Source organism: Pogona vitticeps, chromosome 4, assembly GCF_051106095.1.
Source record: "Pogona vitticeps strain Pit_001003342236 chromosome 4, PviZW2.1, whole genome shotgun sequence".
In the NCBI taxonomy this organism is placed as follows: Eukaryota; Metazoa; Chordata; class Lepidosauria; order Squamata; family Agamidae; genus Pogona; species Pogona vitticeps.
Window position 1 is genome coordinate 70,594,298 of NC_135786.1, and position 27,561 is coordinate 70,621,858.

At 40.6% G+C, this 27,561-nt stretch overlaps 2 protein-coding genes across 5 annotated transcripts in view; one reads left to right on the forward strand and one right to left on the reverse strand.

The window, feature by feature from the left end:
* Positions 1–2,070, forward strand: part of ACOT11 (acyl-CoA thioesterase 11) — a 128,819-nt gene extending 126,749 nt beyond the window's left edge. For all 4 annotated transcript variants that reach the window (XM_078392899.1, XM_078392900.1, XM_078392902.1 and 1 more), the window contains one exon: positions 804–2,070. In XM_078392899.1, the coding sequence (XP_078249025.1) occupies positions 804–950 (147 nt within the window). In that variant the 3' untranslated portion in view covers positions 951–2,070. The remainder of the gene's footprint in view (positions 1–803) is intronic.
* Positions 1,370–27,561, reverse strand: FAM151A (family with sequence similarity 151 member A). Its single transcript, XM_072997658.2, has 6 exons — positions 27,467–27,561; positions 17,576–17,722; positions 11,808–11,960; positions 10,842–11,001; positions 8,519–8,743; positions 1,370–7,999 (listed from the first exon to the last, which is right to left on the reverse strand). Exons 2-6 carry the CDS (start codon positions 17,682–17,684, stop codon positions 7,804–7,806), a joined length of 843 nt encoding a protein of 280 aa, XP_072853759.2. The 5' UTR covers positions 17,685–17,722; positions 27,467–27,561; the 3' UTR covers positions 1,370–7,803.

Below are 27,561 nucleotides of genomic sequence, written 5' to 3' on the forward strand. Positions count from 1 at the left end.
TATAAATAGCTTTGGGAGTCTCCTTCTGTATTCTTCATTTACCTTGATATTGTGGTGGATCCATGTGTGCTAATTAATGCTTCTTGGGGCCCTTTACAGCCTATAGCCTTCAAAAATGAAATACCATGGACATTTTTCTGGTCACTTTTATTCCTAGAATAAAATCCTGAATGTACTCATGTATATTGTCATGTGGGAAAAAAAAGCATTAAGGTCTGTTAATCCATAGTAGCCACAGTCTTTTCAGTTTCAACTGTGACTTTTATAGTCCTTGCAGTTATGGAAATCATGTGCCACTGGTAACATCACATTTGGGAAGCCAATTTTAAAAAGTACAGTAATTAATTGCTATTATAATTCTAGTGTTTCTCATATTTGAACTGGGTTTGGGAGTTCTTTCTAGGGTGCATGTTATATACAAAGGTAGTTTAAGATGTTCTGGTGCTTAAGCACCAGTGCTTAATCCACATGATGCTGAATCTCCAAGGTGGTAAAAATAAACTATTCAGTCATTTGTTGTATTTTAACTAAGTAGCACTGCTAAGTTAGCTGCCTTGCCTGCCTGTGAACAAATGAATATTATGTGCAAGTTAGAATTTAGAAAGAAATGAGTGCAGGGAGAAGATGTACAATACAGTGGTAATGCAGTTGATACTGATTCTCTTAGTTCAACATCAGCAAGTTTGAGCCTTTTTCAGGCACTGATTCAAGCGTCTCCAACCTCATATCCTCCAGATGTCCTGGACCACAACATCAAGTTAGGAAAAGCTGTGTGTCCACTGATCAGCTGTTTTTGTTCCCAGGTGGCCTATTATCATCAAGCCACTTCAGGTGTGTTGACGTACATCACAACTAACATTGCTGGCTTGTCCTCAAGTTTCCATTCCACCTTTCAAGCTTGTGAACAGTTTCTCCAGAAGAACAAAGATGATGCCTGCATTGAAGAATAAAGATGATATCACAGAGTCTCACGATGATCATGACTGTAAATCTTTCTCTGTGTATATAAGAAAGAAATTGGGGGTGGGAAAACAGACTTGTTCAAATGGATACGCTACCTCGTCCACACTTATGGAGAAAAGCCGTTTTGATTCGTTTATGATTGGAAGAAGAATTTCTATGCAGGAGAATTTAATGATCAAAACTTTCATGATTGTAGTGTGTGTGTGTGTGTGTGTGTGTGTATTTTGTGTGTGTGTTTGTACACTCTTTCAAGAAGCAATATGTGAAAATTCTCCTTTAATCTTGCAAGTTGATAATCACCTCTGTGTTGGCTTCTATTGAAGTCTTGTGTTCATTTGATTGACAGGAGAACCTGATGTAAAGGAAAACGTGAAAGTATATACTTTTCTGGTCACTTTTGTTTACGTACCTTGTCCAGCACACTAAGTATTAGAACAGGGGTAAATTTCTGCATTAAAAAAACCCTGTATCTTAAAAATTGTACAAAATAATTACTTTTTATATAGATATGGGTGGTAGTTGAACCTGTTTTTAAAGTACATTTTAACCAAGGGAATTAAGATTCACAAGAATTCAGAATGAACCTCTGTGGAAGAAATGCCCTTTGTTGGCAGAATCTACTGAACAATAGTGGAATTGGTGAGGGATACTTCTGGGTTTTGAGTAAAAGCTTTTACTTCAGAATAATATTTTACACTACACAAACGCAGGAAGGTGCTCAGTTGTATCACATGTAAGAATAAATTTTAAACATTATTTGTGAATGTTATCTTTTTTAAGTCTTCCTTGCATGTTGGAAGTTATCTGTTCTTTCCTGCTCAATCGGAGCCTGAGGGAGATCAGATTATTTTGCCACAGAGGAACTGTTCCTCCCATGTAAACATCATTCAAACTTGACCTTCTGGTATTATGGATGAAAATCTCTCTTTCTCTCTCTCTCTCTTGATGATTAGATGATCGTGTACCGAGTACCTGATCCCATGTTGCTCAGTGGGTCTTTTCTCTCCTGCTTTTGTACACAATTGTGTCAATTCAAGATATTAGTTCTCAGAGCTGTGGAGGTTTATTGAAATAAATGGCAATAAAAGCAAATTTAAGTAGAAAAAATATCATGAGAGTGTATTTGTTGGGGAGAAGTGCACTCTGGGGAAAGTGACATACCTACAGTGTGTGTCTCAGTGTGTGTTTTCTCATCTGCTTTACCTTCTCCTGCTCTAGAGCAAGGTTGGAGCACCTCTGGCTCTCTAAATATTACAAATCTCAGTCACACTATTGTTTTATCCTCCCGCTGGCATGAAAGGGACTGGTGAGAACTTCAGGGCCACTGGCTTCCTGTTCCTCTTCTGAAGGGCTAAACAGGGAGCGTTCATTTTTCAGATGCTGCAGGACTGCAAATCCCATCATCCCTTCCTATTGCCCCTGCTGCCAAGCTGTAGAGTTTGCCTATCCCCAGCTTCAAAGGCATCCACAGGTTCTGATAATTTACTATTTGTGTATGTTTTGATAGAAGGATAGACAGACAAACACCTGGAAAAAACTTACATTCATATCACTCGGAGCAGCTAATAGCAACGACAATCAGTAGTGAAATACCATAACATCATGAAACATAGTAAGATTAAATAGGTAACAAAGATAGCCCTCCATGATTCTGAAGAATCAAATGCGTGCCTGACCAAGAAAAGGTTTTCTTCCCCCCCAGGGTTGTCTGGGGGCCCCCAAAAATGCAATGATGAGACTAGGACTGGGTAGAAGTCCATGTATGCTTTTGTTAAACATTGCAGGCCTCCCACCATCCAATTTAAGAGACCTTTGCTGCTCCTGAATGCAGTTCTTCTCTCCCCCACCCCACCCTGAAAAACTCATTTCTTTGGCAGGAGGGGGTTTTTTTTGGGGGGAGGGATAGAATTGAAGAGGGTGCCCTTTGCACACCCATAAGTCTGGAGCTGATGAGTGGCCTGTGGTGATAAGCCCCTTTATCTTTACCCCAGCAACTATGCCCTTAGCACCCAGGCAGGACGTTATGGGAGGTGGAAGTCCCTAAGGTAGCCTGGACCCCAGCTGTCATGTAGCTTTCACATTGGTAGAATATCACGGGGGTTATCATCTCAGATGCTCTGGTGAACAGACAGATCAACCAACCCTTAGCAAACAGTGGTTATGCATGTGAAGTTATTAGAAGTTTAAACACACACACACCATTGTGATTGGGTTCATCTTCTGCCACGGGCGGCCCCAAAGATTGCGCGGGAAGGAGAGTCGGAGGCTGATCTCTGACTTTAACATTGTCCAATTTATTCTTAAACATATCCCGTTCAACAGTCTCAAATGGGTCTAACATGCTTAACTCAGGCAGAACTTTGTAACTTTGAACCTTTACCTCAGGTGTCCTCAGGTCGCTCCTTACGTGGGGGCTGGTCCAAATCGCTCCCGATCGGTCATGGGCCTCAATGGAGTGCTCCGCACCGCACAAATTGTCCCACAGCAGGGGTGTCTCGCCCAGTCCCCTTCGCGCGGTTGTTGGAGTAAAGAGAGACTGGGACAAATCACCCTCCTTCCCCCGACGCTGATTGCATGGATAGACAGCCACGGTCCATTCCAGTGGCTCTAGGTCCTCCCTCCCCGAGTGGGAGCCTGGTGGGTCCGGCAGAAAGCCTCCGCCAGTCCGGAGGTTCGGGAATTCTTTCATCAAGCCTCCCAAATCCTCCTGTCCTAAACTTTTCTCAGTCTGTACTTCTTGGTCTCTCCTTTCTGGTTTTTCACCGCCCATTAGAATTCTAAAACTTTGCGGGCCTTCCCTCTCTTTTATATCCTCCTCCCACATGATCAAGTCTAGCTCCTCCCCCTTTTCATCAGCCAAACAGACTTCCAATGACCCTTTCCACTCTTCCTGCTCTGTCTCCACTAACACTCCCTCTACACAGCCGTGGTTCTCCTCAGAGGTCTGTCTCGTGGAGGATGGCACACTGATGTTCTCTCCTTCACACCCATGTTTTAATCTTACAGGTGAAAATAGAACTTTTCAAAAAATTTTATTACAGGAGCTTTTGTGGGTTTTTGGTACAATTTTGCAAAACATTTTTGCATAGAAGCATTTTGCACTAAAATACATTTTGCACAAAAACAATTGTTTTGTAGTCGTTGTCATCTTAAAACTGTTTTATGCGAAGCATGCTTGTTCTACAAAATACTTTCCACCCGCTAATGTTACTAATGCCAAAATAAGACACTGAGCTTTCATTCCTATAAAAGAGTGAAAAATCTTCTATTTGTGAACCACTTTTTAAGCGGGCTGTCTCAATGTGTAGAAAAAAATAGTGAATATTCATTATGTCTTTGGGTGATTATAGGGCTTGGAGGCACTGATGGAACACAATGAAGAATAAGGTTAAAAGTGAATCCTGGCTTCACAGAGGCTGATGTCCATGGGCCTCTGCCAGCTAATTACAGTTTGCTTGTAATATGTCTTTGCTCTACAAAATATTGTGCTTCTGCATTTTCACTATGCCAATATGGAAACTGAAGTCAAGTTCAGAGTAGCTCAGACTTAATTCTTAAGAAATCTAGTTACTAATACTATAAAGCTATGGGTCTCCTGGTTTAGCAAAGGGTTGGACTTGATGACCCTTTGGATTCTTTCCAGCCATGAATTCTCATGATCCTGTGAATGGTCCAGAAGAAAGATAGCAAATAGGTGATCCATGGAGCTGGAATATTGGAATATATAGAAGCTGAGCATTACTTGTAGCAGTCAATGGATGGTGTCATGGAAGGCTTATAAAACACGTCAGTCGGGAAGCAAGATAAGAGCAGTGTTGTCTTCAAATAGTAATTTTAAACTCTTCTAACTACTTGGTGATTAAACTGTATAATGACATTATCCACAAAGGAAGTGTCAGTGCTTTGCATAGGATTTTCAGCACAAAATAACTGCAGATTTCTTGCTATTCTCTGTATTCTTCTCCCTAACTTGTTTGATTTTTCTTTTCTTGAAACATAATTTGATCAAACTCAAATATCTTTCAAAACACATATTACACAGATCTTTCTCTATGACTATAAAACCTGTATTTTTTTTAAAAAAATCTAATCCATTAATTTTCTATTATTTGTTGCTATAGTTTATTTTTAAAGGAAAATAAAATAATAATTATAATAATAAACATTAATAATAAACATTTTAAAAAGCAGTTTTGTTCTGAGTGACCTTGCAGTGTCTGTCAATGTAAAACTTTCAATTATCTTTAGAAGCCTTAAAATACCAAAACATGACAAAAATAATGAAACCAATCTTTTAAAAGAGGTGGACAGCTTGTGGCCCTCCTAATATTACTGTAGTAGCCCACATATTTCACGAGTAGTTATACTGGTTAGGTCTAACATTGACATCTACTGTCCGAAGGTTGATAAACTGCCCAGGTGAAAATCCTGTTGGCTGGAGTTGGCCTATGGAACTGATTGCCACTGATTAGACTTCCTTTTGTGATTTTGGCACACACATGACTTTGTCACATTGTGTGTGACCTGTGCTCGCATGCAATCACTCCCACTGTACAGGCAGAGCTGCGCAAGAGGGCTTCAGCCAGAGAATTGAAGCAACACACACACACACACACACACACACCACACACACACACACACACACACACACACACACACACACACACACACAAAAATATCAATGGCATGATCTGTCTTCTGGGTGAAGGTGCTCTTGACCACAGTAGTCACCTGAACGTCAGGACGACTTTACAACTCTCCTAGTGATGCGTCAGCCTTATTTTCTTAACACTAACTTCTAAAGCCTCCTAATGAGTTTGATTCTATTGCTGTTGTTCATTTTGTTGAGTTTTTTCTTTTAAACTCTTTTGGTAGCAGTCGTGGCCAAAGAAGATCTGGTCTGACTAATTCATGAATTTATGGCATGTCCAATGTGTGACCAACGTCAGTGCAGCTTTCACATTCCTCTATAAAGAATCCATTGTGGTCAAGTTGGTGAAAATATTTCTTGAAGAATTCACTGTAGAAATAGAGAAAGATTAGTTCTTTTTAAAACTGTGTGCTGTATCTCTTAACTGAAGCAGTAGTCCACAGACACCGTAGCGCCTCTGATTAAATCAGTGGAGATGTAACCCCTATGGACTGTCTAGGTCAGGGTGTAGAAATCCTAGGAAGGGGCTGTGATTCTGGATTTGAGTTAGAAAAAGCTGGAGAGCTGGAGAGGCAGGAGCTGCTGTTCCCTTGGAGGAGGATAAGGCCCTTGCATGACCTTGGTTTAGAGTTTTAGAGACGCTATATTGGGAGCCTGTATCTTTTGAGGTGTCATACCTCAGCCAATACATTTATCCGGGGCTTGGTTCTCATTTGGCTTCGAAGACACATTTGAACTCTTTATTTCTTCAAGCAACTCCTGTTCTGGTGTTGATGAAAAGAACTTGGGGTGTACAAATTGTAGCATATAGTTTGATTATATCACATTTTTTTTTTAAAAAAGGAATATACAAGTATACTTTTTAAAAGTTTGTGCTTGCAATACATGTGTTTGTGTTCGTGTGTGTTTGTGTGTGTGTGTATCCACTGAAGCAAAGTGTTGCAGAGATATTTGCCATGTAGCACTTTTTGTTGAGATAAGAAAAAAGTAAAATTAAGGAGGGGCAAGTTGGAGACTGACACTTTATTTGAGACCACTTATCTCTCTGGTCCTTACGAAATCTTTTGAATTCAAATTCTAATCCCTCTTTCTGATATCAGTCAGGATCCCATAGGTTTTCGCACAGTGCTATAGTGATACAGTATGTTCCAACAGATTTGAGAGTCTCTGAATGAGAACACATTATGTAGTGCCTCCAGCTAGAACTTTGTATACCTAGACTAATGGAGACTGAAATGATTAAACACCAGGTAAAATTGAGTTGTATAACTTTGTGCCTGGCATAACTCAGATTGGTGCCATTATATTTAATATACTGTACACTAATTAAAAGCTTCCTATCCCATCATTTTTTTTGTACTAAGATTCCCTTTGAGAGCCTCGGGATGGTGGTGGGCCTTTTAAAGTAAGACATCATGGCTGGATTGCCACCACCAGACTCAAGACCATCACCACCGCTAACACAGCCATGACTTTTGATATTCAAAGGCTTCCATCCATTGTCCCAAGGCTCCTGAAGGCTTCACCAAAACAGAAGGGAGCCTGAAGGAGTTTTGGAACCCAAAGCAGAGTGGCAGGAAGCTTTCAATTAGTGCAAATGAAACATTTCCAGCACCTGATCCAAGTTGTTCCAGGTGCAAAGTTCATTTTCAAAATGTATGATCATACGAGCTTTCGAGAGGTAAACATTTACCAGCATTGCGTAATTTAATTTGGAATTTTGTTGTGCACCTCCCTTTTCAAAACAATCCAAAGTTTGATACCTGTTTTCCCGGCTCCTGCCATCACTATTTAAAGGTTTGCTCAGTTTCTAGTGTTCTTGTTGGCTTTTGTACATATGCTTTACCGCCAAGTGTACAACCCTAAGTACAGACCAGACTGCAGTCTTGCAAATACAACCCATGCAAGCCCCCAAAATATTTTGTTTCCCGGTCTGCTCATTTTAATCATTTATTTATCACTTCAGGAAACAGACGGCAGCACCATCTTTTGGGATGCGTTCCTATCTGGTGACCTGAACTGGAGTTACTATAAGAAAGTGAATGAGGACCTGTTCACAGGCCTCCTGTGCTGCTTGCTCAGAAGAGGCGAGAATGGGATTCTTGTCCTCCTTTCGTATCATATAATATGCCAACATTGTGTGCTCCCATTTTGCCATTTCTTTATCTCAGTGCACAGATACTCTCCATTTAAAAAAATAAAATACTCTGCAATTTAAAAACAAAAACAAAACTCCAATACTCACATGCCATGTCCTTGAATTGAGACAAAACAGGATCATAAAGGTCATAAAAGATTTGCTCAGGTTGGCTATTTTTTCGGATAAACAAGAGATCTTCTACTGTCACTGGATCAGCCTCTCCTTGCCACAAGGTCAAGCTATACCTAGGAAGAGAAGACATTTGGAGATTAGCCAGAATTCTTGCAGGCTGTTGAGACCAGCATATTTAACGAGCAAATGCATCGTGAAGGTATATACATTACGGAGAAGATCTGCAACTAATTTCTTCGTGGTTTTGTTTTCTATGGCAGACATCCTTGGATGTCTTCCAGGGCTGACTGAGAAAATGTTGGGAAACGGAAAGAGTGCCCATGTCCTCTGCCTCATCCTTTTCTGTGTGCGAGCTGGAAACTCCTTTGCTGTGGCATTGTTGGGTTGTTGTTGCTTTAAACTGAAAACAGCTGTCTCCAAATGTTTGAAATGTTTTTTATGAGTGGAAGTCTGTAGATGCATTGTAATGTGACCAAGCTTTTTGAAAAGTCAAACATACTGCGTATGGTTTTCTAATTCTTAGTGTCTTTATGTACTCGGAATCAATAATTCTGAATTGTGCTCTCATCATTCTTCCTTCCAAACAAGCTAAAAAAGAGGGAGGTAAAGAGTATCTGCCGTTCATGTCATACCTTTTGGACCGACTCAAAAGCCAACTCAAATGAGGCCATGCTGGCCTTGCCATGACAGCTCTTACAGGGAAGGTGATTCGCTGAGGCAGATTTCCCACAAGGCCATGCATTTCCTCAACCATTGTCTGTGTGTAGGTGTTGTTGGGCAAGAAAGGCAAATACAGATTTGTCCAGCCTGAGGAGATGGTGCAATTTGGGAACTTCTCTTGGATAAGTGAGAGGAATCTAGGAAACAAACAAACAAAAAAGAAAAACAATGCCCCCACAGCCATTTAGCTACAACTGCATAAAGATCAAGAGAGACAGACCATTCCCTTGGGTGGAATCAACAGGATTCTTTGCCTGTCTTCAGAGACAATCTGCTTTAGCATCTGATGGAGATCCACTCTGGTCCCCTATAGGCTTCCCACCTGCTCTCCAATATAGCCTGTATCTCAAAGGCTTTTTCTTCTTATGTCTTCTTGCGTTTTCTGTGAACTGCTGTGTTGTGCCAGTACAATGTATGAGCCTAGTAGCCTACAAATACACAGTTGGAAATTTGGGCTGTCTTTTGCAGGATGAAGAGAAGGAAATCCTGCTTGGCTGCCCTGTGATTAATAGCAGGTCTCCAGGCACAAGCCAGCTTGGCCATCTGACACAATCAAGTAGACACTTGGCATTTATCATGGATGGTGTGTTCTCAGTCACTGCAAAACTGGCTCAGTGAAACCCTGTGCTAGCGGAAGAATAGAGAAACAAGGATGATTTGGAGCCCTGTCACACAGAAAATACTGGCCATGTTTTAGTCTAACATGGATCTGCTCCAAGGAGAATTTATACTACATACACAGAAAATATACAGAAAGGTGGCAGCCTCTATGGCTGATGGGTGGAAAGTTATCAGCTTTCCAAACTATATTGAGCAATTTCTCCATGTCTGGGTGATGTGTTTTGCTATGTATTTTAGTGCAATGATGCCAGTGAATGCACATTGCAATATATGTTACCCCTGGTACCACCTCCTGAGCCCATGCAGGGCTTATTTTGTATGCGGGAAATCTCTAAAGTTCATTAATAAAGGCTCTTCCAAATAAAGCTTTTGTTCTCCTTAAAGCACTGCATTTTGAACTGATTTTATCAGTATTTCCCCCATCATCCATATGATGTTCCCCTTATTGCGCTTCATAGAATTACTTTCCAGCCCTTTTTTGTTATTTCTGAAAGCCTGGTTTCTTTTAACCACATTTTAAAAAACCTGGGACAGATTTTAATACTTCCCATTAGCCCTTGGGTCCACAGCATGATGGAAACTTTCAATCAGCACCCAAAAAGTACCATCAGAGATGTTTCAAGAAGGAAATAGATATCTTAATTATTTCTTCTGAGACATCTTTAAGAGAAGAGGATTGGATTTTTAAACAGATGTTTGGACACAAATCTCAGTAACCTTTGTGCTCTTTTAGCATCAACAGGCGGAAAAGGGCATGGGTGGAATAAATGTTCCATCTGGAAGAATCCTAATGTAGATTTCACACTAGGTTAAGCACTGTTTCAGGTATGTAGTGCATGACAGGACCTGTTAATGGTTTGTCTGTAGATACACAGCATCTTTTGACAAACCCTTTACTTCATTTGTGGCAGACAGATTGCTCATATTTCCTGCTCCTGTGCCTGGCCACAGCCGACTCTGTTCATCAGCCTTCAACAGCATGATGACTGCTCGGTATGGCCGATCTACCTGTCGGCCAGAGGAACTGCCCTTTGGCATTAACCTCATTGATCTATTGAAAATCTTTTTTGATCATTCATTCTAGTAACTGGTCAAAATCCGTTCTTCCATATAATTTTATTATAGAGAAGGACTCAGAGACACCTCCTTATTTGATTACTAAACAAAACAATTAGTTCATTGACTTGGTCAAAGGCCACAATGATCATGTAAATCATTTTTCTAATATTTGTCATAATGTGTAGGGACAGAGGGTAGGGATCAAAACTCAGTGGCAGATTCAAAACTCAGTGGCAGACGTCCCAGGCTCAAGTCGTGGTGTACCTACCAAAAGATGAGGAAAGGATCCTGTCTGAAACCCTGGATACCAAGGCCTAAATCCTAGTGTGAGTCTCAAATAGAAGAGAGCCAGTGAATCATCGGGACTTACATGCACATTGTAAGGGTATTCAACACCTTGATTAAATGTTTCCAACCTCTTTGAGACTTTCGGATGGTTTTGGGTCCAATGGTTTGTGCCCATGTTAAGTCAGCTTCTTATGTTTCATCTTCTTAAGAAATAAGAAATACAAAGTGCAACTTGACATAAATATTTACTAAGTTGATTTTACTCACAGGCTTGCATTGACTGCGATGTTAAAAGGTATATTTGGACCATTCAGAATGTCTGCATTTAACCACACAGGCCTATCAATATTCAGCCGGGAGGAGATTTTTATTAAGATGTCTAGGGAGGGACCCACTGTCTTGATGTTTTTGAAATCCAGCTTGATAGCTGTTTGGAGAAAAAAAAATTAACATATGAATTCTGCAATTTTTTAATAAAAACAATACAAAACCCAAAGTGGTGGTAGCACCTATAAGATGAAAGGTTCATTTCATTTTCAGCTTCCATGGATTATAATCCACTACCTCAAATACAAGGAATACAATATCTAGGCTGCAGATATATATGCACAAAGTGTACATGTTTTAAGGGTGGCAACCAAGTAAAATGGGATAGTCAGTGGGAATGGTCCACTGATTTGTTTATCCATAATTTGAAAATATTAAAAATATTAAAAGAAAAATTCTAGAAACATGTACTGTATTTCTAAAAATGAAAGTACCAGAACTGGTCACTAGAGGGAGCCAGAGACCATGCTATATATGGTATTCTCTATTAAAAGTGCTCACTATAATCTGTATTTCCCAGCATCTGTGAGGTGGGCTTGGAACATGTATCCCATGGATATCTTTTTCCCACTGTAAAAGATTGCAGTGAATTCTGGATATGCAAAGACGACCCAATAGTTAAACCAAACACCAGCTTGGCTGACTATGTGCATACAGCAAATGATAAAAACCTGAGGTTCTTCTGCACAGGACGGGTACTGCTGGCACCCCAGATTAAGTCCCAAAAGTGTAGACAATGAATATCCAAGAAATGGTGTAAAACAGAGGGAAGCTCTCAATTTCCCAGCTCCTGCTGTCAATAATGCATCTTTTGGATAAAGTCAATGGGGGGGGGGGTAGGCTCAGAAGCTTATAATTCCCTACTCCATTCACTTCCATGGGACTCTGTTCTTCCAGGCAACATACCTTTGTTGGAGGATCTAAGCACTGCCTCCAACCATTCCTGAAGAGTGTTGTCGCTGTAGATGTCAGGGGGGTGGGCCATGATGGGCTTGTCAGTTTCATTGGGTGTGTTATATCCTTCAATTGTGACATCAGATTCCAGGGCCATGACATCACCTGTTTTCACACAGAACGTTCATTCAGAATTCGGAACCCCACATGGAGTTGGAATGATAACCTTCTCCAATCTGGCATTACCCTCCACATGCGCCAGACTGCAAGTCTCACTATTCCCAGCCATGCTGGATGATGGGAATTGTTGTCTGGCACAGCTCAGTTATAACAGATTGAGGGAAGCTGGTGTAGATCACAGCATGATACTGGCAGACTTTGCCCAGAATTATATTTCAGGGTTCAGACTGGAACACACTTTAAAGGGCCATTTCTAGATGCATTCAACTTTCAAAATGCTATATATTTTAAGGGTGTTTGTTGCTTTTAAATCTCTTTTTTAAAAATTAGAACAATCATGAATTATACAGAAGAAGCAGGCATTTTTGGGGAGGCAAAGGGAATATCTAATGGCACGTTCCCACTCAATGATTTACAAAAATAGTTAAGAGTCTAGAACTAGTAATGCAAGCCACAAGTATTGGTGTTTCTTAGGAATTCTCTGACAAGCATTTGAAACAGGGAAGGGCAGAGGCGTAGTGCAAGGTCATCTCTCTCCCATAACAGTACCACAGTTGGCCTATTTCTGTTAGAAAGGGGTCTTAAACTGAACCCAGACTTAATAAACTGAACAGCAGAACTTGATAACAAACGTCAGGGCCCAACCCATGTTCATGTTTGATACTAATAAATGGAATAAAATGTTTGGGAAGAATAAAATGTTGCATTGGGTGTCTTCAGGAGTCTATTCATCATTAGTTGCACAGTCACTAAACTACTCCACTGCATGTAAGGTCACTACTGAGATGTTTCAGACAAAAATTATGACTTCTAGGGAAACTGGACTTGGGTATCTCCTTATTCTAGAAACAATTAACTGAAACAAAATGTCTCATTCCCCATGGCTTTTTAATGCTGTATTCTGTGCATTCACTCTTCCACTCTAGTTTGGGATAATAGAATTGGAGAGGTATACATCACCCAATCCAGACTCTCACCAGCTCAATCTTCCATGTAAAGGAAGTATAAATTCTAAATTCTCTGCACTATTCAGCTAGTTACAGTGTGAAATAAATCATTTTATAGCGGATGGATTGTAATAGTAAGTCAGGACTAATTTAGTAGAAAAATTACTATTTGGCCAAGAGGAAAAAAATCTGATGAAGCTCTTTAACAACGAATGCATTTAAATTGGTATAAGTCTTTGTGGACCAAAATTCATCAGCAGATAAGCCATGAGAACCTCAACATATGCCATAAGAGATACGTTAACATAAATTCCTCTTTATAAGTGCAGACCCTAGTGGTTCTGTAGAATGTTCAGCTCTTACTTGGGTGATCACTAGCTTGCAGTTGCACAAGCCCGAGATCATCCCATTGAAAGAACAGGGCCTCCCACTTGCACAAGGGGATGGGTGTCTGTGTTCCCCTTTGTGTATGCAACAGGAAACGAGGAACTGCATGTGTAGGATACAGACGATTTTCGGGATACTGTTTTAAATTACCAAATGCCCTGTTGCTTCTGCTGTAACACACAGTCCAGCTAATCTCTCTGGTGTGTCTAGGTCACGTCTTCAACTGTACCATTTCTACTTTGATCCAGTGATGTCAGCTTTTTGAAGGCCTTATTATTCATGGCGATTTCTCCTTTGTTTGTCCAGCGGTTTATTTTTCAACAGTTCCCAACTTGGGATTCTCAGATGTGGCTGGACTTTAACTCCCATTGTCCAGCTAGCTGGCTTATGGTCAGGGATCATGAAAAGTTAACTCTAATAACATGTGAGAGCCCAAGGCTTGGCAACACTTTATATGAATTGTTGTCAGAAAGAAAGAAAGAAAGAAAGAAAGAAAGAAAGAAAGAAAGAAAGAAAGAAAGAAAGAAAGAAAGAAAGAAAGAAAGAAAGAAAGAAAGAAAGAAAGAAAGAAAGAAAGAAAGATCTTGTTTGCAGAACAAAAGATGGCTCTGCTAGAAAAATAACCCAAATATTCACATTTTACTAAAACCAGTACAATTTGATTTTCAGTTCCCTGGACTATAGTTTTCCTACATCTGCAATTTCCTGCTTGCAGCAGGACGCAAGACAGTAACCCTCCTGGTTAGTAATGTCTCAGTGGAAATCTCCCTGTTCTTCTTCAGCCGGAGGGGTTCCAAGTGCCCTCCAGTGAAAGGTCTGATTTCTCTGATAAAGTGCCTGATGTAAGATGTGCCCAGGAAGGCCGCCTGAAGCTGATATGTAAGTGGAAGAGTTCTACATCAGCCTTGAGCTTTCTGTCCATTCCTCTCGTTTCATTATCAGAAGGCGATAAGCCCCTTCAGACAGAATACTGTATGAAATGTGGTGCTCCATGTTGACAGAGCTAACTTATCTCGAGCAACAAGAATCAATCACTCATTTCTTATCACTGCAGTGTGAGCCATCCTTTTTCCTTATCGTTACAGATTTCGGTGCCTTGATTAACTGTAGGGAATGATGTAGTTAATATGTTAAAGTTTAGCAGAACTTCACAATCATGGTAGCTCATCCACTTTTTGATTTATGAGAGGAAACATGTATTTAACATCTTTATTTGAAATCTGGAATTAGCTTTTTATAGTTGTTTCTGTGTATTAAGTGACTTGCTCCTCAAATGGAAAAACTGTTAAATAAACTGCAGATGTTTTCCTGTCAATTAAGACTTATTAATGAGTTCTTATCCCCCTCAGTAGGTCTACAGGTGCTTCCAGATAAGGCTTTGATAATTAAATTATTTTGTTTCATTCACATTATTTTACAGGGGGGAGGGGAATCAGACATCATATTTCAATTGTCATCCTCACATTCCCCCTAGCAATTTTTCCATCTCTCTCTCTCTCTCTCTCTCTCAAATGATTAAGGATAGTATTAGCAGGTTAGTCGTACCTTATTGCTTGTGATTTCTAAACTAGGGACCAAGGGACAGGCCCTGTGAAATTACAGGAGGCAACTCTTTGAGTAAGCATTGCAAGATGATGTGTGCACACACGTGGCAGTCGATTTCCTCCTCTAGCTCATGAGCAAAACACATTAGAAACCTATTTGGGATGAGCCTAGTGCTCGTTGACTACGAGGAGATGATTGTTCAGTCTGAAAAGCCACCACAGCCAGACTGAGAGAGACAGAGAAGCAGACACAGAGAGATTCTTCTCTCCCAGTATTGCTCACTCTGAAATTTGTCTCTCTCTGCCTGGAGACCTGGGTGAGCACAATTCCCCAAGATTTCAGCTGGTGGCCCCAAGACTGGGCAACTCAATGAACTTCTGTCATCTTTCATTTAATTTGCTTTGTGTGAACAGTAAACTTTAAAGTCTAATTACTTAGGCACCTGTTTGTCAGGGGATTCAATGTCTTGGAATGGAAATCAGTCAGTTGGGTGAAACATGCATCGTGACCCCAGAACTACAGCAGGGAAGTAACTTGCTTTTAAAATGAGTTCCACTCTCCAGCAACAAGCTGGAATGAAGCTACTCTTCTGTGAGTAATAGCCATGGCTGTAATTTATGACTTTTCAGTGGAACAAGAACCTAGACTGCTTGCTAACAGGTAGTGAGAGAGTAGCCTGAGCATTGTCCGAAGAGGAATGAGGGTCATATTTTGCACTGCTACATCCCTCTACCTTTCTTATGGAGGAAGCATTGTATGGCAATGGGAGTTAAGAAGGAAAAGAAGTCATGATGTGGAAGAGGTGGGAAAGAAATGTCAATGCACATACTGGACTATGTGTTCCTTCCACCCCACATGTGCAACAGAAACGCCTATTTCGTCCTCCTGCTCTGCCAGCAACATGTCCTAAGACCCTCTTGGGCAAGTGCCATAGGGCTGGATAGAATGGGATGGACAGAGTGTGTGAGAGAGAATGTTTGTGTGTGTGAGAAAAAGAATGCATGAGAGAGGAAGACGAAGACAGAGAGCACACGAGAAAGTGAGAGCACGTGTATGAGGGAGCACAGGAGAGAACAAGAAGGAACACAAGAGACACCGGGTGTGTAAGAGAGAGAGAGAGAGGTTAAGATCTTTGGCTAATGCATACTGCATTATCAGTCTCTATGACTGGCAAACATTAGCTTAGCAGAACATTAGGAAGATCAGTAACCTTGGTTGTTCGAAGTATCTGGTGTTCAGAGATATAATGCCTTTAATTTTGAAGGCTTCATCTAGCAACCCCTCTTGTATTTCTTCTAGCTAACATGACCCCCCCTCCTGACATGGTTGTAATTTTTAATTCCAGATGCTTGTTCTGTTGGAGCAGGAATATGCTGGGTGGGTTGTGTTCTGTGGCAGACATTGTGTTGTGATACTTCAGTTTGTTCTCTAAATTAATCCTCACAAGAAATGGCTGTCTACCGAATTCCAGCCAATCTGGCACTTTCTTGACATGCTGGACTGCGAATGCCATGACATCTCCAAATGTGTGTGGGACTGCATTTCAAGGCCTCTGGGAAGAAAATGCCAAGGGAAACTTTTCTTTGTAATATGTATGCCATCATATTTTCAATGTACAGTAAACAGAAATCAGACACTTGAGAGAACTGTCAGGCATTTTCATATAGTTTCCGATTAATGGCTGCAACAAGCAACATGTTAGCAACGGTTGCAAAAAAGGAGTAACAGTAACAGTATCAATCTGCTATGTATTCAGAGTAGTGAGTAGCAGAAATCAATCCTCTTTAAAAAGTAACATCCTGCGATTTACTGTTGGACTTCAGCCAGCAAGGGCAAAGCTCCACGACGTTTGCCCCAGCACTGAAGATGGGTGTTGGGGCTTCCAGAGCGACATGAAAACAATACAGTTGTAACTAAAAATGTCTAGGCATGGAGTTTCGTTGTTCTATTGGTCAAGCCTGGGTCATGTGAGAGAAAGGACAAATGGGGAGGAACATCTTGGGCGAAGCATATGACAGCTGTGTTTGTTTGGCTTTGAGCTGACTTGTTTCATGTTCCCAGGAGCAGCTGGAGATCCTATGTGTCTGAGGCAGGCAGGTTCGTGCTCTTCTGGCAAGACATTTTTGTTCCTTCTCAATTCTGGCACCCTGGTTCAAAGTTTCAGTTGTCCTGTCCTAACTATGGCTGGGAAAATGAGGCAGTCTGACAAGGAAAATGTCGTCCAAAGAATCTTCCACCAGCATAGCCAGCCAGCGTTGCTTGATTGGCTTGCATGGCTGTACTATTCCCAGCAGCCATTTTGGTTGCATCATCAGCTGTAGATACCCAAGGTGGCTGAAGAAAGCACCTATCACCTTCTCCTCTTGTGTTCCACAGAGACACAAAGAGGCCCTTCCAGTAAATCAGAGGATCTGGGCTAGTACAATAATAAATTATGCAAAAGAAAATGTAGTTGTTCAGAAGTCTAGCTTTTTTGGGGGGGGGGGGTCGCAATAGGCATGTGTATGTGTGTTTATAGTATTGATTTTTTTCCCCAAAATTAGCATTGATGCTTTGAAAGTTACATGCATCCTGAAGTCTCTCTCTCTCTATATATATATATATATAGAGAGAGAGCTCACGACGCATGTAACTTTCAAAGCATCAACACCAATTTTCTTTCTTATTCTGATATTTTTAGCCACATATGACACAAGTGAAAAGAAACAGAACACAACTTACTTTTCAAAGCTGCTTCCATTTCACTCTTCTTATTTGCAGCATGGTGCCAGGTGACCAATAAGCCATCTTTTCTGTCTATTCTTCTCAGATTCATCAGATAATCCAGCATATCTCCACCTGTATAAAAGGCTGGCCGGGGTGCTGCTTCTAATAGATCAAGATGCAAAGACGAAATTGTGCAGAAATAAATATAGACTATTCATGGTAAAAGTTAAATGAAAACAGTAATTAAACAAAATTAAAAGAAGAAAAATATTACAATTTCCTGTGGCATCTATAGTATTTGGGTCATGTTCCTGCATATATTCCAACAGTGTTGCAGGAGCTTAATATATTCCACTCATTTCAATACGGAGAGTATCCACATTTCCTCTTAAAATAAGACATTTTGTGTTGGAAATAAAGATACCTTTATCAATAGGTATTCCCAACCTGCACTGAGCAAGGGTCACAGAAAAATATGCTGGGGTCTTTAGGTTATTCAAATGCAAGAGATCCAATAACATGACCCAGACTGTGACTCATCTGAGGTCCTGAACCAGGTGAGGGCAGTTTTCATAGGAATGCCCTCTCACCCCCACAAATCTTATGGGAGCTGCCCATGCCACCAAAATTAAACAAACAAAAGAGCAAACCCAGAAGTGGCTGGAAATCCAGTTCTAGTTTTGAAAAACTGTTTTGCTTTTGCTGTTAAATGGAGTGCAGAAGAATATGACCTGTTGAAAAGACGAACTGCAACTACCAGATGCTTCCATGAGCAGCAATATCCCTGAGTCATTCTTTAAGTGGTGGAATTTGGAGGGCTAACAGTTGCAGACCTGGCCTTAGGGTGCCACATATGGCCCTCAAGGCCATGCTTGGCTGATCTCTGTTCTAAACTATAGCTTGCTTAACCTGTGCATAAATCCAGAGTTCATAAGAGCTTTGTTAACAATTAATCATATGCAGCTCAAGAGGATTTGTATTCAATTCTTAGCTCATTAGCTAATTTGTGCAGAGAAGGGAATGTTCCCAGAATTCCACAAACAGCATGGCTGTATCATCGCCTCAACAAAATTATGTCCAGCAAAATATATGTTTGGGTAGCCAGCCAAAAAATAGTAGCTAGGTGAAAAAGGCAGGCAGGCATAGAGATGGATGGATGGATGGATGGATGGATGGATGGATGGATGGATGGATGGATGGATGGATGGATGGATGGATGGATGGATGGATGGATGGATGGATAGACGGATAGATAGATAGATAGACGGATAGATAGATAGATAGATAGATAGATAGATAGATAGATAGATAGATAGATAGATAGATAGATAGATAGATAGATAGATAGATAGATAGATAGATAGATAGATAGATAGATAGATAGATAGATAGATATTTGTCTGTCCATTTGAATCAATGGAATTCATGGAGGAGTTGACTCATGAAATCCCCACAGATTCAATGGGCCTACAGTATTCTAGTGCAACTTACTATAGAAAGCAACAGGACTACAGCCATTGAAATGTCACAGTTGGTCTTTAAGGTGCTACAATGTTTTTGATTTTTTTTTTGTTTAAGTTGTAGGAACTTACAGTTTGCATAACTTTTATTATGCTTGTTTCAAAAAGGCTGGTGAACTGAGCATAAGCAGTGAATTTCACTATCTTTCTGCCATATAGGTGCTTTCTGGACTGATCAAATTACTCACTTCATGGAATCAGTAATCTGCCTGTGACACCAACTTCACAAATCCTGTAATATGTAAGTAGGAAAAAGCATTTATTTTTGTTTTTTATTCCATAAGTCTGCTTGAGGATTTATTTGAAACAGGAGAGCTATAAAAAGTTGTCTTAAAGTGGACATTGTCTAGAGGGGTGGGGTAAAAATCCAAATAAATAAATAAATAAATAAATAAATAGATAGATAGATAGATAGATAGATAGATAGATAGATAGATAGATAGATAGATAGATAGATAGATAGATAGATAGATAGATAGATAGATAGATAGATATTTGTCTGTCCATTTGAATCAATGGAATTCATGGAGGAGTTGACTCATGAAATCCCCACAGATTCAATGGGCCTACAGTATTCTAGTGCAACTTACTATAGAAAGCAACAGGACTACAGCCATTGAAATGTCACAGTTGGTCTTTAAGGTGCTACAATGTTTTTGATTTTTTTTTTTTTGTTTAAGTTGTAGGAACTTACAGTTTGCATAACTTTTATTATGCTTGTTTCAAAAAGGCTGGTGAACTGAGCATAAACAGTGAATTTCACTATCTTTCTGCCATATAGGTGCTTTCTGGACTGATCAAATTACTCACTTCATGGAATCAGTAATCTGCCTGTGACACCAACTTCACAAATCCTGTAATATGTAAGTAGGAAAAAGCATTTATTTTTGTTTTTTATTCCATAAGTCTGCTTGAGGATTTATTTGAAACAGGAGAGCTATAAAAAGTTGTCTTAAAGTGGACATTGTCTAGAGGGGTGGGGTAAAAATCCAAATAAATAAATAAATAAATAGATAGATAGATAGATAGATAGATAGATAGATAGATAGATAGATAGATAGATAGATAGATAGATAGATAGATAGATAGATAGATAGATAGATAGATAGATAGATAGATAGATAGATAGATAGATAGATAGATAAATGCATTTATTAGTTGTTTTCGAACATAAAATTATCTGAGCAAAATATAAGATAAAATCAAAACAAATTACAATAATTAATAATAGTATTCAGAGCATACCCACAGAGCATGTGTGTGTGTGTGTGTGTGATGTGCTGTCAAACTGGAAGCAAAGTTTAGTGATCCTAACAGGACTTTCAAGGTAAATTAGATATCTAAGGGGTGATTTTACCAGTTCCACACACCCTAGAGAGTTTACAGGTCTGAGTGAGGATTCAGACCCAGATCCCATGAGTTCTAATCCATCACTCTATACACTACGGCATAAGAGGATCAAAATAAAATATTCTGTAGGCATCCTTCAGTCTCGAAAGACTATGGTAGCGTGCTCTGTATGGAGGACGTGGAACAGCGTCTAGTGTGGCTGAGGAGGCCAATTCGAGAGTTACAATCTCTTCCACACTGAAGACAAATCCAATCTGTCCCCTGTCCAGCTCCCTGGTTTTGCTTCCTTTGTGACTTCCTCTTTGCCTCGGCCTGCTGGACAAGGGTCTCTTCAAATTGGGAGCGGCCGTGATGTACCGCCTGCCTCCAGGCTGAACGATCAGATGTCAGAGTTTCCCATCTGTTGAGGTCTATTCCTAAGGCCTTCAGATCCCGCTTGCAGATATCCTTGTATCGCAGCTGTGGTCTTCCTCTGGGGCGATTTCCCTGCACTAATTCTCCATATAGGAGATCCTTTGGAATCCGACCATCAGCCATTCTCACAACGTGCCCAAGCCAGCGCAGACGTCGCTGTTTCAGTAATGTATGCATGCTGAAAATTCCAGCTCATTGTAGGACTACTCTGTTTGGAACTCTGTCCTGCCAGGTGATACCAAAAATCCGTCGGAGGCAATGGTGGTTCTCCCTTAATGGGAGAACCAGCAGTAAAAATAAATAAATCACAAAATAAGAACAACTCACTATGGGTGCGACAATACAGTGGGAAAAATGAATGGATCAGCTGTGAAGTTGCACCTGTGAGGTTGCATTTCTCCAAGTAAATTTACTTTAACTGTCCTCACAGTTCTTCTATGGCCACCCTCCTCTCTTTCTCCTGAATCCTTGTTCTTTGTTTTCCTAAGTGCTCAGGCACGAGAAGAGCAAGAGAAGAGAAGAGAAGGGGAAAGAAAGCAGCTCCAGGCACCAAGGATTCAAATGGCTGCCAGTTTCTCTGGCGTTCTGCCTCTTTCACTGTTGCTGTAGCCAGGCAGAATGGCTTCAGACTGACTACAAATCTTCCACTTTGGCTCAAGTGATCACATCACCCGAACTGTTGCAAACTCATTCACTACAAAAAGATAGAAACCCCAGTGGTGGAGAGAGAGGGGGAAAAAGGATTGCAGGGGGAAACTCCAGACTGATTCGTATTGACTTGTACCTTATGTGGTCAATAGAAAATAATATGGATCTGATTGTCTCAATTCTGGAACCATTTCCCACGTAATTTATTAATGTAGTTTCATGCTATGTAGCAGAGCGCAGTAGCAGCAGGTTACAAGTAACAGGGTTATCTGCAAAAAATTACTTTTTTAAAAAGTAAGGGTAAGTCAGATGTAACTATTGCAACTAGTTTAGGCATCCTTCAGTCTCGAGAGACTATGGTAACGTGCTCTGTATGGAGGACTTGGAAGAGCGTCTAGTATGGCTGAGAAGGCCAATTCGAGAGGGACAATCCCTTCCACACTAAAGACAAATCCAATCTGTCCACTGTCCAGCTCCCTGATTTTGCTGGTTTCGGGACTGCCTCTTGGCCTCGGCCTGCTGGACAAGTGTCTATTGCAACTAAGCTTTCCCAAAAAAGGGAAAGGGGGTATAATGAATAGTTTCCTTGCCTCTTTTAAAATTTGTTTCAGAATTTTCAGACTATAGAGCAAAATTTTTCCAATTTCTGCCATTCTTTTATCAATCCTAATGCTATTTTCCCTAAAATAACAAATGACAAAGTTAAAGATAAAAGTGGTTTTCAAAAGAGACTGGAAACAGAGTGAACGGTCATCCTAAGTTCTGCCAGTTTAAAAAAAAAAAGCTACAAACTAGAAATTTGTACTTGTTGGGACCAGGAAGAGACCAATAGTGATAAAGCCAATCTTTGGCAAACTTCATGATGGGTAAAGATTTAACCATGCATTTGCTTGCATTGCTTCATTTCACATAATTGGCTCTGTGTCGTGGATGGTGCCAACAGAAAGGGTCCACTCCTATCACTGGAACAGAGTGAACCAATACATGGAACATTAATTCCTATCCTGCTGTGATAACACTCGTTGCAAACCCACCCACAGGTCCTGACTCCAACTAGCCCTATTCTGCTTGGTTTAATACCTTGGTGTGAGGACCTCTTCTTGACCACCAGAGAGATGGCGAGAGCTACACAAATGGAAATCACTGCCACGGTACAGATCACAGCCACGACCACTGTTTTTCTTCCAGGGGAGGGAAGATGCTTCATGTTGCAGGCTATTCTGGTCTTTAAGTGCACCAGCAACTTTGGCAAATAGGTCTATAAAGCTGCAACCTCCTTTCAAAAACCAGAAGGAGAGAATAAATGGTGACGAAAAGAGAATTCTGAAGCTTCAGCCGGAGAGGTTGGCAACCAAGACCAGGATTCAGAACAAAGCCATCTTAATCTAGTGTAAGTGATCTCTCTTGCAGGAATCTCCTTTTAAAAGCCCTGTGCAGCTTTGAAGGTGTTTCCTTCCAATAATCTGCTGCCGTCTTGTAGAGGATTTCCTTAATACTTTGCTGAACTTTCACTTTAATCATTGAGTAGCGCTTTGGACAAGTCTCTTGTAATACCGTGCCATCTTGAAGGTGTTTCCTTCCCAAAATATTTCATTGTCTTCTAAAACAAGCCAGTCCTTTGTTGTAGTATACTGTACTTCTCTTTTCCTTCTTTTTTTTCCCAGTAAATTTTATAGCCTTATTTTCTTCCGACGACCTAAGGTTGCCTTAAGAAGAATTGTTTTTAACAGTCCCTTTATTTCCTGCAGCATTTATTTCCTTCATCTGTCATGCTGGATTGGCTATCCAATAGTCCAGAACGGTCACAGACAGCTTTCCAGTGTGAACAGAAAGCCGCTTCTGAGCTCTCTTAAATCCGGAATAACATGGTTTTGGATTCTTGTGTTGGAATTTGTCCCTCCTTCTTTTTACTGGTCCTGTAAGCATGACAGTATTTGAGGCTAAAGTCCATCTTCTCCACATCCTTGAGGAGAACAAAGCACAGCTTAGAACAGTTTACTTTTTAGGATTACAACTCCCAGATTTATATGTGGGGGAAAAGTTACTATTTTGCAGGCCCATGGGGGATTCTGGGAATTGTTATTCAAACTGGAAACACTGGGGGAAAGTTACTATGTGTAATGTATCCTTCAAGGCTTTCACAGCCAGGATCCAATGGTTGTTGTAGGTTTTTCGGGCTGTTTGGCCGTGTTCTGAAGGCTTTCTAACATTTTGCCAGTCTTTGTGACCGGCATCTTCAGAGGACAGGAGTCAGAACTCTGTCCGTGCTCTGGTGCACTTTTATGGGATAGTTGAGTATTTATAGCTGTTGGATCAGCTTTTGTCCTTTTCAGGAGATTGGGTGATTATGGTGATCAGCGTGTTTTTTGTTGTGGGTGTATTGTTGTGATTAGGGGGAGAGATTATCTGTCACTGGTCTTTTGTGTGCAGTGATCACTGGTCCTTGTGGCTGGGTAGAATTTGTTGACCTTTTGCAGGCTATATTTTTCAATGCTGGGAGCCAGGCTTTGTTGAGTTTTAGGCCATCTTCTTTTTTGTTACTGTACTATGTGTAGTAGCACTATACAAAAGTTACTATACTGTATATGGTACTATATCTGACACTTTAGACATAGTACTGTATGTATGTGTGTATGTGGGTTTTCACCTAGAATTTATTGCATTGGTGCCATGTGTAGGAAGAGAGCTACAGTATTTTGAGATGACTCACAAATGGGCCCTCTCTTTTCCAGAACTGCATAGATAAATATTGGTTCACATCAGACACCAGAAGAAAAATTCCTGTCAGTTTTAAATTAGCAAGTTTGAAATAATACTGACATTATCACTTCTAAGCCGTCCTGACCCAACTAGATTAAGAGAAGATATTCATCTGAAAAGCTTCTGTTAAAATTACAGCATTAGCCCTATACACGCTGGGGTTCAGGATCTCATAGCAATTGAACTCATTCCACTGTACATACAGGAGACCTGAGACATACCTCTGTAAATCCTCCTAAAGCCCTTAAGTACTGTGCTTACTTTGCATATCCCAAGACAGGGCAGGGCTTACAGTATATATGCTGGGCCAAATCCTCAGGGTGCTTTCATCCTTGCCTAGTAAAACCATGGCAACCAGGTTCAAGATGATCCCAACTGTAGTCATATAAGATAGCCACAAAGGAAGTGATTTACAGCCAGTTGCCTAGAGAAAGCATTTCCTTTTTATAAGCCCTCTCTGCCGCCAACTGCTGTTGATCCACTTGTTTCCATGTGAACCAGAGGCGATGGAATGCTGAGTTTTGTTGCTCCTGGCTGACCTGGGGGAAAGAGGGGGGGTGGGAAGCCCCTGAGCCCTAATTGACTCTGGAGTGTGAAAGGTTTTCCTAGCTCTACCTAGGCCTCCAAAAGATATCCATAACATGCAGGCCAATTTACTCAGCTAAGCAAGAGAAAGTTCGGTGGGGGGTAAACTGAGTGGCTAAGAGGCCCTCTAGGCATCCCACAATCAGATAGGGAAGGTGTACCTCTCCAGATACTGTAATGTCAAATTGCAGTCTCCATCTGCCCAGTCAGAGTAGCCTATAGCGTGGACTGGTGGGAGGTGTAACTCAACAACAAATGGAGAGCCATGCATTCCTTTTTCATTGGCTGAAAAACTGCCCTGTCTAGGGAGGGTCTCTCTTCAAAGTACAAGAAGGCACCATAGGATCCAGCACGTGGCCCTACATTCCACCACTCCAGGGATTTGATCTGTATTTCAGAACGTTAAGCCCAGATTCCAGGGGGTAGTTGTGTTACTCAACTGCAGAAAAATATGAAGTCCTTTGTGTCCTGAAGATGGCCATGTTTCTAGTGGCATAACCTTTAGTGCACCAGACATTACTTTATTGGATGCATGAATAGCCAAAGTGGGAAAATATACGTAACCCAAGATTAGATGACAATCAGTCAATGACTCAGTCAACTAACCAACCAATCAAATAAGAGGTCAGGAGGTACTAATAGGTCATAATAGGTAAAAGTTCTATGAAAAGCAATAAATTGAGACTCTTCTCCCTAATAACTAAAATAGCAAACTAACATGTCAGTAATAAAGTAGCCATTTCCAGTATTTGCTGAGAAAATTTGTAAGAGTCATTGCAGAATTTCAGTCTATCAGTTTCATGGTGTTGTAATGTGGTGATTTTAAGGCAGAGGCAGGGAACCCATGATCTCTCACATGTTGTTGGCTTACAAAATCCATCTGCTATAGCAGTCATGGGATGAAGGGACCCAAGACCACATAAGCTAAGTCTTCTCTTACAAGGCACAGTAGGGAAACTCCCAATACTGGTTCCACCGCCAGGAACTCTTACATGGTGGGAGTCAGGGGAGAGAGACAGTAGACCAACAATATTCAAAGAGTCTTGCATCTTACAGTGCTTGCCATTTTCCCAACATCCTGTGGTAACAGCCAAGGCCTGTGTGTGTCTGTTGACCATTTGGCAAAGGGGTGTGGTGTTAAATTAGTTGCACTTAACATGGCAGGCTTGGAAGAAGGTGGCTCTTCTAACAATGCCGGTTTCCTTAATGGGAGAACCAGTTTTAACTTAGGCATCGGTAGTGTCTAATATTCAGCATTGAACATGGGACCAAAATGTACTACAGTACTGTATTTTTTACAGATCCAGTAATTAAGCTTTGCTAATTACGTAACCTGGTTTTTTCTATTTTCTAACATTGGTGTCTTTACAATGATTGTTCAGTCAACAAACACATACAAACATATGCCCAACAATAGTGAGGCAAAGACGGCCCAGCTTATGGATTGGGAGAGGGGGCTCACCTCCAAATTTTGGAGATACCCCCTCATCCACAGGGGCAAAAGCCAGCAACAGATGTATGTAAAGGACAGCACATCTTTTCCAACACTGTCACACCAAAGTATTGCGTTAATTTACACCATAAACATATCTGCATGTGGTACAGAAACTGAACTGCACACCAACTGAATTAAAATAAAGTCTGAACCAGGACTGATGGGCTACAGAGGTGCTTGCTGAGGAGGTTAATTTTAATTAATTTCCAAGGCTTCCATCTGTGAGAAACCCTCACCCTCTTCTCAAACGTTCCCTTCTACTGCCACCTTCTGGCTATCATGCTGAGATAAGCTGTCTGAGAGGCTGTTCTGAGGATGGTAGTCTTTGTAGGAAAATGTGTTGTGCTGCATTGAAATATAAGGTTTGGACAGTGGATTTCTTAATCTTTGTAGTACTTCCTCCAATTACTGGAAATGAATCATGGCAGGGTGTTATGGTTCAGGGGTAACGTTTATAGAGGTGTTGAATGGAGAAAATCCCAGGTTTAATACCTAGCAGGTCTTAAGGATGGCCTTGGAAAACCCTTGTCTGAATTCAAGAGAACTGCTGTTAGCCTGATGGAATTTTTTGTATAATGCTTTTTTTTTTACATACTTTGCAAATATTATACTCTGGTTTCTCTTCAGATTGTATAAGTTTTTCATATAAATATTTGCGAAGTCCTAAATTTTGGAAATTTATGCACGATTCCTCACTGTCTTGGGTTTCTTTGAAGGGGGTGGAATTTTCATTTAATGAAGATGGATTTGGCTTTCTGGAACTTAATCCTATCCCAGGGATATCTCTGCTTAGTGGAATTCTCCATCTTGGGTTGTTTTTGACTCTTTCTGTTTTGGACCCCTTATTAAAATGGGTGACAATGGAGTCCATTCACCTCAGTACAGATCTTTCTCTCCACACAGTTTATGCACAATTTCTAGTCATAGTCACACATCAGAAGTCAGAAAAGACATGGCCTGGATCAACTTCCTTACAAGGAAGAATATAATGTACAATAAAAGCGTAAAAGTGGCATTGTACAGTTCTATATAATATTACTTCAACCACATAATGGGAAATGAAAAGAACAGATTCTTACAGGTAAAATAATCATTTAAGGTAAAATAAATGGGAAACGAATTGGAATAACGTACTGGTCGAAGACTCTGAGAGACTGGTTTGAACACAACAGACCCTTGCTTACTGCCGCAACATCCAAAGCTGGAGTAGCTAAGACGAGGGCCAACCT